The 16,818-nt window shown below is 45.9% G+C and overlaps 1 protein-coding gene across 1 annotated transcript; it reads left to right on the forward strand.

Moving 5' to 3' along the window:
• Positions 1 to 420: 420 nt before the first annotated feature.
• LOC120046224 (PDZ domain-containing protein 7-like) lies at positions 421 to 16,618 on the forward strand. The gene is made up of 16 exons (XM_038991277.1): positions 421 to 2,299; positions 2,448 to 2,682; positions 3,027 to 3,164; positions 9,543 to 9,717; positions 10,481 to 10,663; positions 10,844 to 10,991; positions 11,769 to 11,829; positions 12,016 to 12,438; positions 12,581 to 12,745; positions 12,948 to 13,069; positions 13,178 to 13,269; positions 13,454 to 13,545; positions 13,668 to 13,739; positions 13,963 to 14,589; positions 14,825 to 14,925; positions 15,473 to 16,618. Exons 2-16 carry the CDS (start codon positions 2,526 to 2,528, stop codon positions 15,614 to 15,616), a joined length of 2,700 nt encoding a protein of 899 aa, XP_038847205.1. The 5' UTR covers positions 421 to 2,299; positions 2,448 to 2,525; the 3' UTR covers positions 15,617 to 16,618.
• The last annotated feature ends 200 nt before the right edge of the window (positions 16,619 to 16,818 follow it).

Raw genomic sequence — 16,818 nt, forward strand, 5'->3', positions numbered from 1 at the left:
ATAACCCCACTGCCATCATGGGGCACTCTGTTCACAACGTTGACATCAGCAAATCGCTCGCTCACCCACACAATGCCATGCACATGGTCTGTGGTTGTGAGGCTGGTTGGACGTACTGCCAAATTCTCTAAAACGATGTTGGAGGCGACTTATGGTAGAGAAATAACATTCAATTCTCTGGCAATAGCTCTGGTGAACATTCCTGCAGTCAGCATGCTAATTGCATACTCCCTCAAAACTTAATCTGCGGCATTGTGTTGTGACAAAACTGAACATTTTAGTGGCCTTTTATTGTCCCCAGCACAAGGTGAACCTGTGTGATGATGATGCTATTTAATCAGCTTCTTGATATGCCACACCTGTCAGGTGACGGATTATCTTGGCAAAGGATACATGCTCACTAACAGGGATGTAAACAACGTTGTGCACAATATTTGAGAGAAATAAGCTTTTTATGCATATGGAACATTTCTGGGATCTTTTATTTCAGCTCATGAAACATGGGACCAACACTTTACATGATGCGTAAAAAATGTTGTTCAGTGTATGTATGGTAGGCAAAGCAAAGACTTCAACAATATACAGAAGCTAAGATTCGTATACAAAGAAAACACAAATGAAGTATATAGATCTATTTTGACCTCAGTGTTCAGTAAGGGTGTGTTGCACAAGTCATTTCGCTATGTTAGATATGTCTTCTAACAATGCTGAAGGTGTTGTAGGTCTGTGAGTGTGTTAATGATGGTCTGGGTCTAAACTGTTGAGGGACCAGAGCTGATGCATTACACCCAGTTCCACCACTACAACCAGCTCATACCAGACAGGCTGATAAAATTGTGTTGAATTGTACTGTATACCCTCACGGACAATAAACTGAGCCTTTTGTTTCCACTGGAGTATCATTTAGACAATGTAAAAAAAAGAAAGAACAATGGGGAAAGGGGGATACCAGGGACAGAACGACAGATGTTTCCCTTGTCAGTTCGGGGATTCGATTCGGCAACCTTTCGGTTACTGGCCCAACGCTCTAAATGAAGACTGCTTTTATGCCAGGACACAGTGGATTTGATCAAATACCTTTATTTGATATAGAAATTGATTATTATGGCTTTTAGAAAAATATGGCTCATAAAATTAGGATATAGTATGCCCATTTGCCATGAGTTGCCTACCTGTATTTCCTACTCAGAGGAACGATGAGCTGGTTCAGCAGCCAATCTGAAAGCAGTTTTGTGTCCCAGTCAAAATGAAGACATCCAATAACATTGCTGTAGAGGGCGGGACCTCGATAGTTTTGTGCTCTTCCCAGGTGAGCTAGGTCATTCAACACAACATGGACAAAGGTAATGTTAAAACTTAAAAATCCGGTTAAAACAATAGCTTGAGTTCATCCTAGGATATCTGTATGCTGTCGAGTGAATTAATGTAACGTTAACACCTTCCAGCAACTTAGTAGTCAGTCATTGCTGGTGAAATGGTGCTGGTGAATATCTGCACATTATCATCGCTTTAGTTTTTATAAATGTATTTATCAGCCGTACCATTCATTTTGTCGGAGCGCTTTATTTAATTAATTTATTTTATTTAGACTATATAGAAATGGCAAGACATGCCATGGTAGGCTTTTGTACAGCTCCCAGGCTGTGGCTGTTGTTGACGAACTACGCAGATAACGTACGCAGATAACGTACGCATTACCTCTAATAAAACATATAATAGTAAGGGAAGTGTACTTTAAGGCCGGCCTACTTTACATGCCAGTAGTTTGGATGCTTGACTAACATAATGTTGCCAACAGCGCATTCTATTTACGCAGTTAGTTCAACGTCGCTGTCCAAGGTCCCGACAAGCCGTAGGCGCATGGGGGAAATCCTCCTTCATGACGACACCGGGTTTATCACGCATTGGGTTAAGTTTAGTCCAAGGTATCCATGGCATCAAAAGCATGTGACATCGTGTCTGTAATTGGGTCAGGCAGGTTGATGAAAGTAAGCTTAAGAACCCGTTATCAAAAAGAGCTCAGCCGTTCATCATTGCTCAACCTACAGTCGATATGATCTAAGAAATTGCAGCATGTTTGGAAATAATTGAGCAACATGTATCCTTATCAGTTCGCACATAACATTTGGTTGGTTATTCAATTGGATGAGGTATCTGACCCTGCATACACTGGACAGGTCTGTGTTTCTCATGGTGTTAGGTGGGGGAGTGAGATTCACCATGGCCAGGAATGGACCAGAGTGTGAGTCCAGGGAGGCGGAGGGTCTGCCAACATGTCACAAACCACCCATCTCCACTGGTAAGTTACCATGCTACTCAATCGTGCCAATATATTCTGCTAGTTTATGTTCTGGCTTCGGTGCATGCATTTATGACAATTTCAAGCCATTGAATTGTACTATTATCTGGTTTCAGCAACCCTGAGCCTCCATCTCCTTCTGTTCTAGGCTCCTTCATCCAGCGCTGAGCCCCTGGAGGAGTGTGTACTGGGTAGGCGTGTGTGAAAGAGGACCCAGCTCCTGGCCATGGCTCACTCGTCAGACCCCTCCCGCAGGGACGCAACCCCCGGGACTCAGAGGTCAGGCACGGCTACGCACCACCTCCTCCGGAAGCAGCAGCGCCGTGGAATCCAATCTTCCTCCCCCATGGGCCGGGTCATCCTCATCAACTCTCCTGTGGACGGTGAGGCTGCCGCTCTGATACACCACACCAGAGATTGGCTCAGATCAGATCAGCGTGCCCTCTAAGGCATGACCAGTGTCTGGCATATAGGCCTCCCCTCATCACAATCCATATACTGCTACACAGACAAGTTAAGCACCATTTGTTTTTTAAATTAATGTGTTCAGCTCTTTGAAGACAGATTATAAATTGTGGTATAAAATTAACTCCATATGACATACAGGCAAAAGGTGCCTTTTTGTGATCCCTTATATTATCAAAGTGTCACTCATCAAACTTACAACAGAATTTTCTCTTGGAGTTCACCTGGTAGTATCTGTATTGATCTATGACGTGTTTGTCAGGTGGAGATGACAGTGAGGACATCCATACGGTCACAGTGGATAAGAGTGTTGACGGCAGGCTGGGCTTCAGCGTGCGTGGAGGCTCAGAGCACGGCCTCAGCATCTTTGTCAGCAAGGTAGAGGACAACAGCTCCGCAGGTAAACAATACATCCAGACAACTATATATCTGTGTTACACATTTAGTCTACACATGACAGGTGTGACATAACATGAGTGACACTGTTCTACCTTGACTGTTTTTAAATTGAGAGACCGACTGTGTGTGTGTGAGCGTCTGCATCTGTATGTCTGTGTCCATGCATGTACTGTACAGTGCATTCGGAAAGTATTCAGAACCCTTGACTTCTTCCACATTTTGTTACGTTACAGCCTTATTCTAAAATGGATTTTTTTTTTAAATCCACTCGTCAATCTACACACAATACCCCATAATGACAAAGCAAAAACAGGTTTTTGGAAATGTTTGCAAATAAATAAATGCAAATATTTAAGTATTCAGAACCTTTGAAATGAGACTCGAATTTTAGCTCAGATGCATCCTGTTTCCATTGATCATCCTTGAGATGTTTCTACAACTTGATTGGAGTCCACCTGTGGTAAATTAAATTGATTGGACATGATTTGGAAAAGCACACACCTGTCTATATAAGATTCCACAGTTGACAGTACATGTCAGAGCAAAAACCAAGCCATGAGGTCGAAGGAATTGTCTGTAGAGCTTCGAGACAGGATTGTGTCGAGGCACAGATCTGGGGAAGGGTCCCAAAACATTTCTGCAGCATTGAAGGTCCCCAAGAACACAGTGGCCTCCATCATTCTTAAATGGAACAAGTTTGGAACCACCAAGACTCTTCCTAGAGCTGCCCTCCCGGTCAAACTGAGCAATCGGGGGAGAAGGGCCTTTATCAGGGAGGTGACTACAAACCTGATGGTCACTCTGACAGTGCTCCAGAGTTCCTTTGTGTTGATGGGAGAACCTTCCAGAAGGACAACCATCTCTGCAGCACTCCACCAATCAGGCCTTTATGGTAGAGTGGCCAGAAGGAAGCCACTCCTCAGTAAAGGGCACACGACAGCCTGCTTGGAGTTTGCCAAAAGGCACCTAAAGGACTCTCAGACCATGAGAAACAAGATTCTCTGGTCTGATGAAACCAAGATTGAACTCTTTGGCCTGAATGCCAAGCTTCACGTCTGGAGGAAACCTGGCACCATCCTTACGGTGAAGCATGGTGGTGGAAGCATCATGCTGTGGGTATGTTATTCAGCGGCAGGGACTGGGAGACTAGTCAGGATCGAGGGACAGATGAACGGAGCAAAGTACAGAGAGATCCTTGATGAAAACCTGCTCCAGAGCGCTCAGGACCTCAGACTGGGGAGAAGGTTCACCTTCCAACAGGACAACAGCCCTAAGCACACAGCCAAGACAACGCAGGAGTGGCTTTGGGACAAATCAACAGGTGTAGACCTCACAGTGAAATGCTTACTTACGAGCCCCTAACCGACAGAGCAGTTTAAAAAAACATGGATAAGAATAAGAGATAAAAGTAACAAGTAATTAAAGAGGAGCAGTAAAAAATAACAATATATACAGGGATGTGCCGGTACAGAGTCAATGTGCAAGGGCACCGGTTAGTTGAGGTAGTATGTACATGTAGATAGAGTTAATTGAAGTGACTATGCATAGATGCCAACAGAGAGTGGCAGTGGTGTGGAGAGGGGAGGGGGGCAATGTGAATAGTCTGGGTAGCCATTTGACTAGATGTTCAGGAGTCTTATGGCTTGGGATAGCAGCTGTTTAGAAGCCTCTTGGACCTAGACTTGGCGCTCCAGTACCGCTTGCCATGTGGTAGCAGAGAGAACAGTCTATGACTATGGCGGCTGGAGTCTTTGACAATTTTCAGGGCCTTCCTCTGACACCGCCTGGTATAGAGGTCCTGGATGGCAGGAAGCCTGGCCCCAGTGATGTACTGGGCCGTTCGCACTACCCTCTGTAGTGCCTTGCGGTCGGAGGCCGAGCAGTTGCCATACCAGGCAGTGATGCAACCAGTCAGGATGCTCTCAAAGGTGCAGCTGTAGAACCTTTTGATGATCTGAGGACCAATGCCAGTCTCCTGAGGGCGAACAGGTTTTGTCGTGCCCGCTTCACAACTGTCATGGTGTGCTTGGACCATGTTAGTTTGTTGGTGATGTGGACACCAAGGAACTTGAAGCTCTCAACCTGCTCCACTGCAGCCCCGTCGATGAGAATGGGGGCGTGCTCGGTCCTCTTGTTTCTGTAGTCCACAATTATCTCTTTTGTATTGATCACATTGAGGGAGAGGTTGTTGTCCTGGCACCACACGGCCAGATCTCTGACCTCCTCCCAATAGGCTGTCTCGTTGTTGTCGTTGATCAGGCCTACTGTTGTGTCATTGCCAAATTTAATGATGGTGTTGGAGTCGTGCCTGGCCGTGTAGTCATGAGTAAACAGGGAGTACAGGAGGGGACTGAGCACGCACCCCTGAGGGACCCCTGTGTTGAGGATCAGCGTGGCGGATGTGTTGTTACCTACCCTTACCACCTGGTGCAGCCTGTCAGGAAGTCCTGGATCCAGTTGCAGAGGGAAGTGTTTAGTCCCAGGGTCCTTAGCTTATTGATGAGCTTTGAGGGCACGACGCTGAGCTGTAGTCAATGAATAGCATTCTCACATATCATCTGTAGATCTGTTGGGGCGGTATGCAAATTGGAGTGGGTCTAGGGTTTCTGGGATGATGGTGTTGATGTGAGCCATGACCAGCCTTTCAAAGCAATTCATGGCTACAGACGTGAGTGCTACGGGTCAGTAGTCATTTAGGCTGGTTACCTTAGTGTTCTTGGGCACAGGCACTATGCTGCTTAAAACATGTTGGTATTACAGACTCGGACAGGGAGAGGTTGAAAATGTCAGTGAAGACACTTTCTAGTTGGTCAGCGCATGCTCGCAGTACACGTCCTGGTAATCTGTCTGGCCCTGCAGCCTTGTGACTGTTGACCTGTCTAAAGGTCTTACTCACATCGGCTGCGGCGAGCGTGATCAAACAGTCTTCCAGTACAGCTGGTGGTCTCATGCATGTTTCAGTGTTATTTGCCTCAAAGCTAGCATAGAAGTAGTTTAGCTCGTCCGGTAGGCTCGTGTCACTGGGCAGCTCTCGGCTGTGCTTCCCTTTCTAGTCTGTAATGGTTTGCAGGCACTGCCACATCCGACGAGCGTCAGAGCCGGTGTAGTATGACTCGATCTTAGTCCTGTATTGAAGCTTTGCCTGTTTGATGGTTCGTCGGAGGGCATAGCGGGATTTCTTATAAGCTTCCGGGTTAGAGTACCGCTCCTTGAAAGCAGCAGCTCTAGCCTTTAGCTCAGTGCGGATGCTGCCTGTAATCCATGGTTTCTGGTTGGGGTATGTACAGTTGAAGTCGGAAATTTACATACACTTAGGTTGGAGTCATTAAAACTCGTTTTTCAACCACTCCACACATTTCTTGTTAACAAACTATAGTTTTGGCAAGTCGGTTAGAACATCTACTTTGTGCATGACACAAGTAATTTTTCCAACAATTGTTTACAGACATATTATTTCACTTATAATTCACTGTATCACAATTCCAGTGGGTCAGAAGTTTACATACACTAAGTTGACTGTGCCTTTAAACAGCTTGGAAAATTCCAGAAAAGGATGTCATGGCTTTAGAAGCTTCTGATAGGCTAATTGACATAATTTGAGTCAATTGGAGGTGTACCTGTGGATGTATTTCAAGGCCTACCTTCAAACTCTGTGCCTCTTTGCTTGACATCATGGGAAAATCAAAAGAAATCAGCCAAGACCTCAGAAAAATAATTGTAGACCTCCATAAGTCTGGTTCATCCATGGGAGCAATTTCCAAACACCTGAAGGGACCACGTTCATCTGTACAAACAATAGTAAGCAAGTATAAACACCATGGGACCAAGCAGCCGTCATACCGCTCAGGAAGGAGACGTGTTCTGTCTCCTAGAGATGAACATACTTTGGTGCAAAAAGTGCAAATTAATCCCAGAACAACAGCAAAGGACCTTGTGAAGATGCTGGAGGAAACAGGTACAAAAGTATCTATAGTCACAGTAAAATTAGTCCTATATCGACATAACCTGAAAGGCCGCTCAGCAAGGAAGAAGCCACTGCTCCAAAATCACCATAAAAAAGCCAGACTACGGTTTGCAACTGCACATGGGGACAAAGATGGTACTTTCTGGAGAAATGTCCTCTGGTCTGATGAAACGAAAATAGAACTGTTTGGCCATAATGACCATCGTTATGTTTGGAGGAAAAGCCGAAGAACACCATCCCAACAGTGAAGCACGGGGGTGGCAGCATCATGTAGTGGGGGTGCTTTGCTGCAGGAGGGACTGGTGCACTTCACAAAATAGATGGCATCATGAGGTAGGAAAATTATGTGGATATATTGAAGCAACATCTCAAGACATCAGTCAGGAACTTAAAGTTTGGTCGCAAATGGGTCTTTCAAATGGACAATGACCCGAAGCATACTTCCAAGGTTGTGGAAAAATGCCTTAAGGACAACAAAGTCAAGGTATTGGAATGGCCATCACAAAGCCCTGACCTCAATCCTATAGAAAATTTTTGGGCAGAACTGAAAAAGTGTGTGCAAGCAAGGAGGCCTACAAACCTGACTCAGTTACACCAGCTATGTCAGGAGGCATGGGCCAAAATTCACCCAAGCTTTTGGGAAGGCTACCCGAAACGTTTGACCTAAGTTAAACAATTTAAAGGCAATGCTACCAAATACTAATTGAGTGTTTGTAAACTTCTGACCAACTGGGAATGTGATGAAATAAATAAAAGCTGAAATAAATCATTCTCTCTACTATTATTCTAACATTTCACATTCTTAAAATAAAGTGGTGATCCTAACTGACCTAAGACTGAGTTTATATGTATTTGGCTAAGGTGTATGTAAACTTCCGACTTCAATTGTACGTACAGTCACTGTGGGGACGACGTCATCGATGCACTTATTGATGAAGTCAATGACAGATGTGGTGTACTCCTCAATGCCATTGGAGGAATCCCGGAACATATTCCAGTCTGCTAGCAAAACAGTCCTGTAGCTTAGCATCTGCTTCATCTAGTCACTGGTGCTTCCTGCTTTAATTTTATTTTGTAAGCAGGAATCAGGAGGATAGAATTATGGTCATATTTGCCAAATGGAGGGGGAGTGAGAGTGTTGTATGCATCTCTGTGTGTGGAGTATAGGTGGTCCAGAGTTCTTTTCCCTCTGGTTGCACATTTAACATGTTGATAGAAATGAGGTAAAACTGATTTAAGTTTCCCTGCATTAAAGTCCCCGGCTACTAGGAGCGCCGCCTCCTCTAGGTGAGCGTTTTCTTGTTTGCTTATGGCGGAATACAGCTTATGCAATGCTATCTTAGTGCCAGCCTCTGACTGTGGTGGTATGTAAACAGCTACAAAGAATATAGATTAAACTCTCTCGGTAGGTAATGCTTATCATGTGAAACAAAAAATGGCTCGAGACTTCCTTAGATATCATGCACCAGCTGTTGTTTACAAAAATACATACACCGCCGCCCCTTGTCTTACCAGACGCCGCTGTTCTATCCTGCCGGTACATCGTATAACCAGCCAGCTGTATGTTGATATTGTCGTCGTTCAGCCACGACTCCGTGAAGCATAAGATGTTACAGTTTTTAATGTCCCGTTGGTAGTTTAATCTTCCCAATAACTCGTCCATGTTATTGTTCAAAGATTGCATGTTTGCGAGCAGAATTGAGGGGAGTGGGGGTTTATTCGATCACCTCCTACTCCTCAGAAGGCAGCCCGCCCTCCGGCCTCTCTTTCTCCACCTCCACTTCACGCAGATCACTGGGGTCGGGGCCTGTTCCCGAGGGAGCCGTATATCCTCCGCCTCGGGCTCATTGGAGTTGTGAAAGAAGAAAAAGGATTCTGCTAGTCCGTGGTGAGTAATCGCAGTCCTGATGTCTAGAAGTTATTTTTGGACGGTAGCGGCAACATTATGTACAAAATAAGTTTAAAAAATAAGTTACAAACAATGCAGATAAACGAACAAAAACACAATCGGTTGGGGGCACGTAAAACGTCTGCCTTTTGCTCCGGCGCCATTTTTACAATGGCATTTTTATCTCTGAATGTCCTTGAGTGGCCCAGCCAGAGCCCGGACTTGAACCCGATCGAGCATAGCTGTGCAGCGACCCTCCCCATCCCACCTGACAGAGCTTGAGAGGATCTGCGGAAAAGAATGGGAGAAACTCCCCAAATACAGGTGTGCCAAGCTTGTAGCGTCATACCCAAGAAGACTTGAGGCTGTAATCGCTGCCATAGGGGCTTTAACAAAGTACTGAGTAAAGGGTCTGAATACTTATGGATTTGAAAAAAAAAACAATTTTAGAAGTATAAGGCTGCAACGTAACAAAATGTGGAAAAAGTAATGGGGTCTGAATACTTTACGAATGCATATGTCCACAGAGCAGGCAGGCCTGTGTGTGGGGGACAAGCTGGTGGAGGTGAATGGGGTGAGCTTGGAGAGCATCACTATGAGCAGTGCAGTTAAAGTCCTGACAGGGAACAACAGACTGAGGATGGTGGTGAGACGCGTGGGCAAAGTACCTGGTATCCGCTACTCCAAAGAGAAGACAACCTGGTAAGCACCGTCCTCTGATTATAAATTACACATTTTCTCTGTCAATTCAGAGCCACAGTTTGGAATTGTGAGTCCCTTTCACCCCTTGAATTGTCTTACTGCTTTGATTGTGTTTAGTTAAAATCCTGTCAATAAAGCTTTATCTAATTAGCAACTTAAATTACATAGTTTATCTTTAAGTACTTATATAGGTCTGATCATGTCTTTACATGTATATATACACATGTATACAGTATATATCAATGGTTCGATTACTCCTAGCCTAAATGTTAGTGAGTATAACTCTATTGCAGTATATATCCTTATGCACCAGTATACACTTGAGTGTTGAGTGTAAAAAACCCAGCAGCGTTGCAGGTCTTGACAGACTCAAACCCGTGTGCCTGGCACTTACTACCATACCCCGCTCAAAGGCACTTCAATATTTTGTCTCGCCCATTCACCCTCTGAATGGCACATACACAATCCATGTCTCAGTTGTCTCAAGGCTTAAAAATCCTTCTTTAACCTGTCACCTCCCCTTCATCTACACTGATTTTGAAGTGAATTTAACAAGTGACATCATTAAGGGATCATAGATTTCACCTGGATTCACCTGGTCAGTCTGTCATGGAAAGAGCAGGTGTTCATAATGTTTTGTACACTCAGTGTATGCCAATGGTTTGATTACTCATAATAAAGCAGAACTCTACTACAGTGTGTATCCATATGTGCCAGTGTACGTCACGAAAACATTCGACCCCATAACATATCTCCATTGCAGGGTGGATCTGATCCACGGTAGGATGGTGGTGGAGGAGAGTGGGCGTACACCCTCCGCCTCGGTGGCCAGCTCAGATGGGGCCCTGCGGAGGATCATCCACCTCTACACCACCTCAGATGACTACTGCCTGGGCTTCAACATCCGAGGGGGCAAGGAGTTCGGCCTGGGCATCTACGTCTCCAAGTAGGCTCATACTGTAACATCTCCGGCTTGAGAAACAAAGAAATAATTCAAAATAAAGTTGAACCGCTTTTTGAATTCATAATTTAAATCCTTGCTTAGTTTGCAGTGTCTGTGTTTCCTGTGCTGTGCCGGACTTATGCCCTTCGCTGTTTAGTGATATTATGATGTGTGCTGTGTCAGATTGGATCCTGGTGGTCTGGGTGAACGGAACGGCATCAATATGGGCGACCAGATCCTTGCGGCCAACGGTGTAAGCTTTGAGGACATCAGCCACAGCAGTGCCGTGGAGGTGCTGAAGAGCCACACACACATCATGCTGACCATCAAGGTGAGTGTGGTTGACCTTTGACCTTCTACCTTGAACGTCGAAGACTTTGAAAACAGACAGTTGGAGCCTGTGATTCAATATAGATCCAAATGAGATTGTTATAGATTTTTTCCACCTCTGCGTTCATATTTACGCATGGAGATCCATGCTTCTGATCTGGTAATGAAGGTGTATCACCTTCCAGAATGAACCATGACTACTCTCCATTGAGAAAGTGTGTAGCCCAATTGTACTGGTCAGTGAAAATGGCCCACACAGTCACTCACTCACTGTCTCTCTCTTTCACACACACACACCGTTGCTACAGTACACACACCAAGAGAGCAGGTTGCGTGGCAGGGCAGACAGCTGGCGTACAGTCGTAATATTGCTCGCTCACTTTACCTGTGGCGGGTTGGGTTTCACCCTGTGAAAAATAGCCAGGTCGCATGCATTATTCACCTGGCAGCTCAGCCAGGATCAGGTGATGATCAAAAGCACACAGGCGCATTTTGTACCTTAATGTTCTCCAATTCTGTACCTCGCCTTGGCCCCTCTAAGGGAAACACCATTACCAGTACTAGGGAAAATAACAGTACGAAGCATGTCAAAGGTGGAATATGTGTTGGGAAGAGAACCATTTCCATTGCTTGTTGTCGACGTGTGGACCTTTTTGCTGCTCTTTCTCTACGTTATATATGACTCTGTCTTTGTGGTTCTAGAGTTACTCTTGATCCTGTGAACGGGTCAAGAACTCTACTGTAACCTATTTGCATATCTCTGGCCGCATCTTTGCAGGAAGCGGGACGATACCCTGCCTATAAGGAGATGGTGGCAGAATACAGGTGGCTTAACAAGTGTATGTAACCATCTCCTTACCTCATGTAGCCTATATTATGTTTCAGGTGTGTTTTTGAATTATTTAAGAAAGCAACGTGCCACTGGGGACTTTTGCTAACTTTTATTTTTGAATATAGATCTTCCACACATACAATTCAAAACAAACACTATATCTGTACTGATGTGTGTGTCTCCTCTCTCTCAGTGGCAACTGGCAATGGGACTCGGCCGTCTTCCTCCCAGGGCTCGGACTCCAACTCCTCTGCCTCATCCTTGTCCTCTGGGACTCCTATCTCCTCTCTGAGCGGACTGTCTCAGGTCATGTTCCCCCCCAGCCTGCCCTTCGGCATGGACATGGTGGACGTCTGTATCTCTACTGAGGACCAGAGGTCTGAGTCTGGCCAGTGCACTGACACCACCATCCAGACCGACCCCTCGCCTCACAGGATGGGTGCGGACACTAGCCACAGCCTGGGGGCCACCACCCTCCTGCAGGACTCGGCCATCCGGGGGGAGGGAGGGGAGGGAGGCAGGGGGAGAGGAGAGTCCCCCAAAACGGCCGTCCTAATGGCCCTCAGTAGACCGAGTCAGCCCATCCATCGCTCCCAGAGCCAGGTCACTGTAGCAGGTGAGGCCAGAGGGGTGGACTGGTTTAGATAGAAAGGGAGTTTACTGCAACGATTGGACAACTCAGAAGAACCTGTTTTTGTAAAATGACTGAGTATAGTCTTGTTTGGTTGAGGCCCTGTCTCCTTCCTGTCCTGCCATAGAGGTGAAGCAGACGAAGCAGAGGAAACAGCAGAAAGGAGGGAAGAATCCTGAGAGGAGCACTCTACAGCGCTCCAAGACCTTTGTCAACCTGCTGTTCAGGGGTCGCAGGAGAGACACCTCCAAGGGGCGCTCCAAGTCCCCCCCCAAATCCGGGGCAAGCGGAGGTTAGTAGTACCTTCAATCATCCTGTAGACTATAAGAGAATAACGTTAGTCAATGGTGCAACTAGCTGTTATTTCAACCGGAGTTTTACTCTGTCATTGTGAGTCAATGTGTCTGAGTATAAGTATGGCTAAAACCAGAGTTAGTTTGTTATAGAGTTGAGTTGGTATACTACAATCAGCTGGGTGTTGGTTATGTCCCTAGATGGGGAGCGCAGGCGCAGACCCAGCGGGCCGGACCCAGAGATGCTGGGGGTGGTGGAGGGCATGGCCCGCAGGCTGCTGAGTGAGGACGAGGTGGCCTCCGTCATGAAGACCTGCCGACGGGTATGGAGCCTGGGGCCTGGGCAGGAGAGGCACCGAAAAATATGAACTGTTATCATCCTTATTCCATGGATTTGTGCATGCTGTGTTATAGTCACTATTCTCTTGCAGTACATAACAGAGCGTGTGGTGGAGAACCTGGTGCGCCACCTGCTGGCCGTGCTGGACCGGCCTGAGAAGCTGTTGCTGCTGAGAGAGATCAGGTACACAGAGAGGCAACAACAATAGTAACAACATTCACTTTAAGGATTTAGATAGGAAGGGGAACGGCCAGTTGAAGGACTTAGCATTCGGCTTAACTCACAAATCCAATTATCTGATGACTGGACAATGAAAACAATCCTGTTCTTTTTATAAGCTAATAACTCGGTCTCTCTTCCGATTTAGAATGCTGCTGCCTCCAGCTGACCTAGGGCTTTTCAACAACATGGTGGTCCCATTCGAAGTGGAGGCCTATGATATTTTGAAGTACCGTTCTGGTGAGGAAAGACATGAATATTCAGAGTAATGTACACACTACCCCACACATTCAACAATATATTTAAAGGAAAGCATTTCCATTCTTTAAATCACCCCTTTTCTCCCCTCCTTTATCATGTAGTCAGATCCCCACTTCTGCGCTCCCCCCAGTCTGGACGAGCCCCCAGACGACACCTCATCACCCCCATTCCAGGTCAGTACAGTCCCATCTACAGTATAGCAGTGTTTCTTTCATTCATTCTTGGGGGAGGAAGTGCAGGCTTTTGTTCCAGCCCGGCACTATCACACCTGATTCAACTAATTGTGGTTCAGGTTGAAGACCATGATTGTTGGAAACCGGTTTTACAGTCATGTTGGAACACAAGTCTGCTCTCCAGGATCTTGGTTGTTACACTGACTCCTGAATCCCCATGTAGACTTCCAGGGTGGCTTTGAGCTCCACAGTGCCCAGGAGGTGGAGAGGGAGAGCCAGCTGCTGGAGGAGCTAGAGCGGCTGCGTCTGTCTGCGTCCCAGAGCCCCCGGCAGCAGCACACCCATACCTCCAGAGCATTCCCCCCCCTGCTGGACGTCCCAGTGGATGGCTACGCCTCCTCAGACTCCCTCCGTCCTCCCTTCGTCAGCCCCCTGCTCCCCAACTGGCTGCTGGCCCACAGCAACACCACCGATCCCCGCTCCACTCTACGAGGACACAGTGGTACGGTCCGCTCCGTCCACTTTGATGTGTCAATGAACCAGGGAGATACCATCTCAGAGCGGGGGAGGTCTCCCTACAGGAATGGGACTTCCAAGGGTAAAAAGGAGAAAACTGATAAAAGGGAGAAAGAAACTGTGTTCACTCTGCAGAGTGCTCCTCGACGCAGCAGGCCCCTGTTGTCCCAGGTGTTTGGCTCTGGCCTGGACGCTGACTTCACAGCAGAGGGGTTGGGAAGGGAGCGGGTGAACGGGCATCCCAGCTCCTCTGAGAATGGCCTCAATGGCAGCGCGCCGGTCATAGAGCACGAGTTCAAAACCGTCAGCATCTCCAAGACTAAGCAGTCACTGGGTGAGTTCATGTAAAATTCTTATGTCACGTTGTCAGTTTGCCATCCTCATGGTTTACCAAACAATTGCACCTCCAGTACTTCTCTGTAATATGTATTTATGAATTAATTATTATAGAAAGGGGTCAGCAAAGTTGCTTACAACAGAGCCAATACAAATGTGATGTTTCACTCATACAATTCAACACATTTTTGATTGTTTGTGTATGAAATAATGCCTTTGTTTTCCTGGTCCAGGTATCAGTATCTCTGGTGGGATGGAGTCCAAGGTGCAGCCGGTGGTGAAGATAGAGAAGATCTTCCCAGGAGGAGCCGCCTCCACGTGTGAAGTCCTGAAGGTACAGCTGTTCTAACCTGTGTTATGACCTGTTATAAGCTCTAAGGCTACAACCTGTCTCAATACAACCTGACCCATAAACCACCATTCAGATAAGCATTTCACCTTATGAACATCACACATTCCATTCAGATCTTTTCCAACTAATTTGATTTGACCTGATTAATGGAAATATGAATGTAGCTAGTGATGAAATCAAACATAGTGATGAGATAGAGGCCCAAGGTAATCTCAAGGGTTCCTTGTTATAATAAGCCTTTTGAAGGAGCTCTTTTATTTGAGGGCAGAGTACTGATCTGAGGGGGGGGGGGGGGGTTATTTGAGTAATGCATGTTTTGAACCGGGGCATTTAGACTCTTTGGCACCACATTATAGAAAGAACAGAGAGCAATGCAATCAGAATTATGTTTTTGAGCTCAAATAACAACGCAAAGTGATGTTGAATTGAAAGATGGCAATGTGTGTGTGTGTGCACAAACTAGAGCAACAGAGCATGCACAAGACAAATGTATTCACTCTAACCTTCCTTCCTCTGGTTGCATCCCCAGGCTGGATTTGAGCTGGTGTCAGTGGATGGAGTGTCCCTGCAGGGCGTGACTCACCCCCACGCTGTGGAGATCATCCGCAGGGCTTTCAGCAACAAGGCCAAAGACCCCATGGTGTTTATAGTCAAAGTCCCCAAAAGCCCTTGACCCAAGACTGACTCACTGCAGAGAAAAATAGGTCTTTGGCCTGGAGGCACAAGACCTAAAGAGACTAGAAGCAACACAAACAGAACTACAGTGTGTTTGTTGGAAGAAGGGGAGAAGAGTGAGGAGTGAAAAGTGACAGTCTGATGGAATTCTGTGGGTTAATAGGAAACTCCTGTTTCCTCTATGGTGAACAAGAAGGATCCGGTCAATCAAATGAGGGGACTAAGAGACCTGCTGCCATGGGAACCAGCAGCCAGTGATGTGTGTGCTGTCCTAGAGCGCCAGTTCACACAATCCTTCACTTTTCATTATTTGTTATAATGTATTAATAATCGCATCAGACTTTCACAAATGATGTAAAATAAATACACATTTCTTAGGACAGTCATTTAAACAAACTGGCTAATTTATGCAAACTGTAATCCGAGTGCCTTCCAGGACCCCTGTGAACTGAACGAATGGTTGTCTGTCCGAGCCATAGAGATAGATAGACAAAGATGAGTCCTCTACGTGCCATTATAGCGTCTGTGACAGCATGGGCAGCGCCATTGAGGCAATCTCCATTTTGAAGTAGTCAATTTTCTTCTTCAAGATTGGCAGATCCCTCCTGATGACTTGGTTGAACATGACTCCAGTCACCAGGAGGGATCAGCCCATGCTAATTACAGCCTTTTGGCCACTAGAGGCCTCTATCATTGGCTATGGTCTGAGCCAGTGTGGAGCGGTGGCTAGCACACCTGCTTGTGATCAGAAGATGGCAGGCTTGGATCCACCTGTCAGTTGATGGTAATGTTAATAACATGTATAGACACACCGAGCCATAAACTGATAGTGATCATCTTGATTGGAAAGTCACATGTTAATATCAGGTGTAAACATGACCTGAGTTTCTCCAATTCTTGGTGAAACGTCTACAGGCCACACAATCTGGATACAGGAGAGTGACATGTTAGCACACTGTATAAACAGGACTTAATAAAGAGCCTCTGACTATTTATTTTACTACTGTGGCTTGATGTTCCTTTTCTGACCTACTCACAGAATAAACCACTTAATACATGCTTTTTGATAATTACATTGTTTATCGCACTGCTTTGATTTATCTTGGCCAGGTCGCAGTTGTAAATGAGAACTTGTCCTCAACTGACCTACCTGGTTAAATAAAGGTGAATTATATATATATATATTTTTAAATAACAGAA

The sequence above is a fragment of the Salvelinus namaycush genome, chromosome 4 (assembly GCF_016432855.1).
Source record: "Salvelinus namaycush isolate Seneca chromosome 4, SaNama_1.0, whole genome shotgun sequence".
NCBI lineage: Eukaryota > Metazoa > Chordata > Actinopteri > Salmoniformes > Salmonidae > Salvelinus > Salvelinus namaycush.

Coding starts and splice junctions, on each gene's coding strand:
- LOC120046224 (XM_038991277.1), top strand. CDS start 2,526: ATGGCTCACTCGTCAGACCCCTCCCGCAGGGACGCAACCCCCGGGACT. Junction 2,683..3,026: donor CATCAACTCTCCTGTGGACG/GTGAGGCTGCCG, acceptor CGTGTTTGTCAG/GTGGAGATGACAGTGAGGAC. Junction 12,746..12,947: donor CAAATCCGGGGCAAGCGGAG/GTTAGTAGTACC, acceptor TTATGTCCCTAG/ATGGGGAGCGCAGGCGCAGA.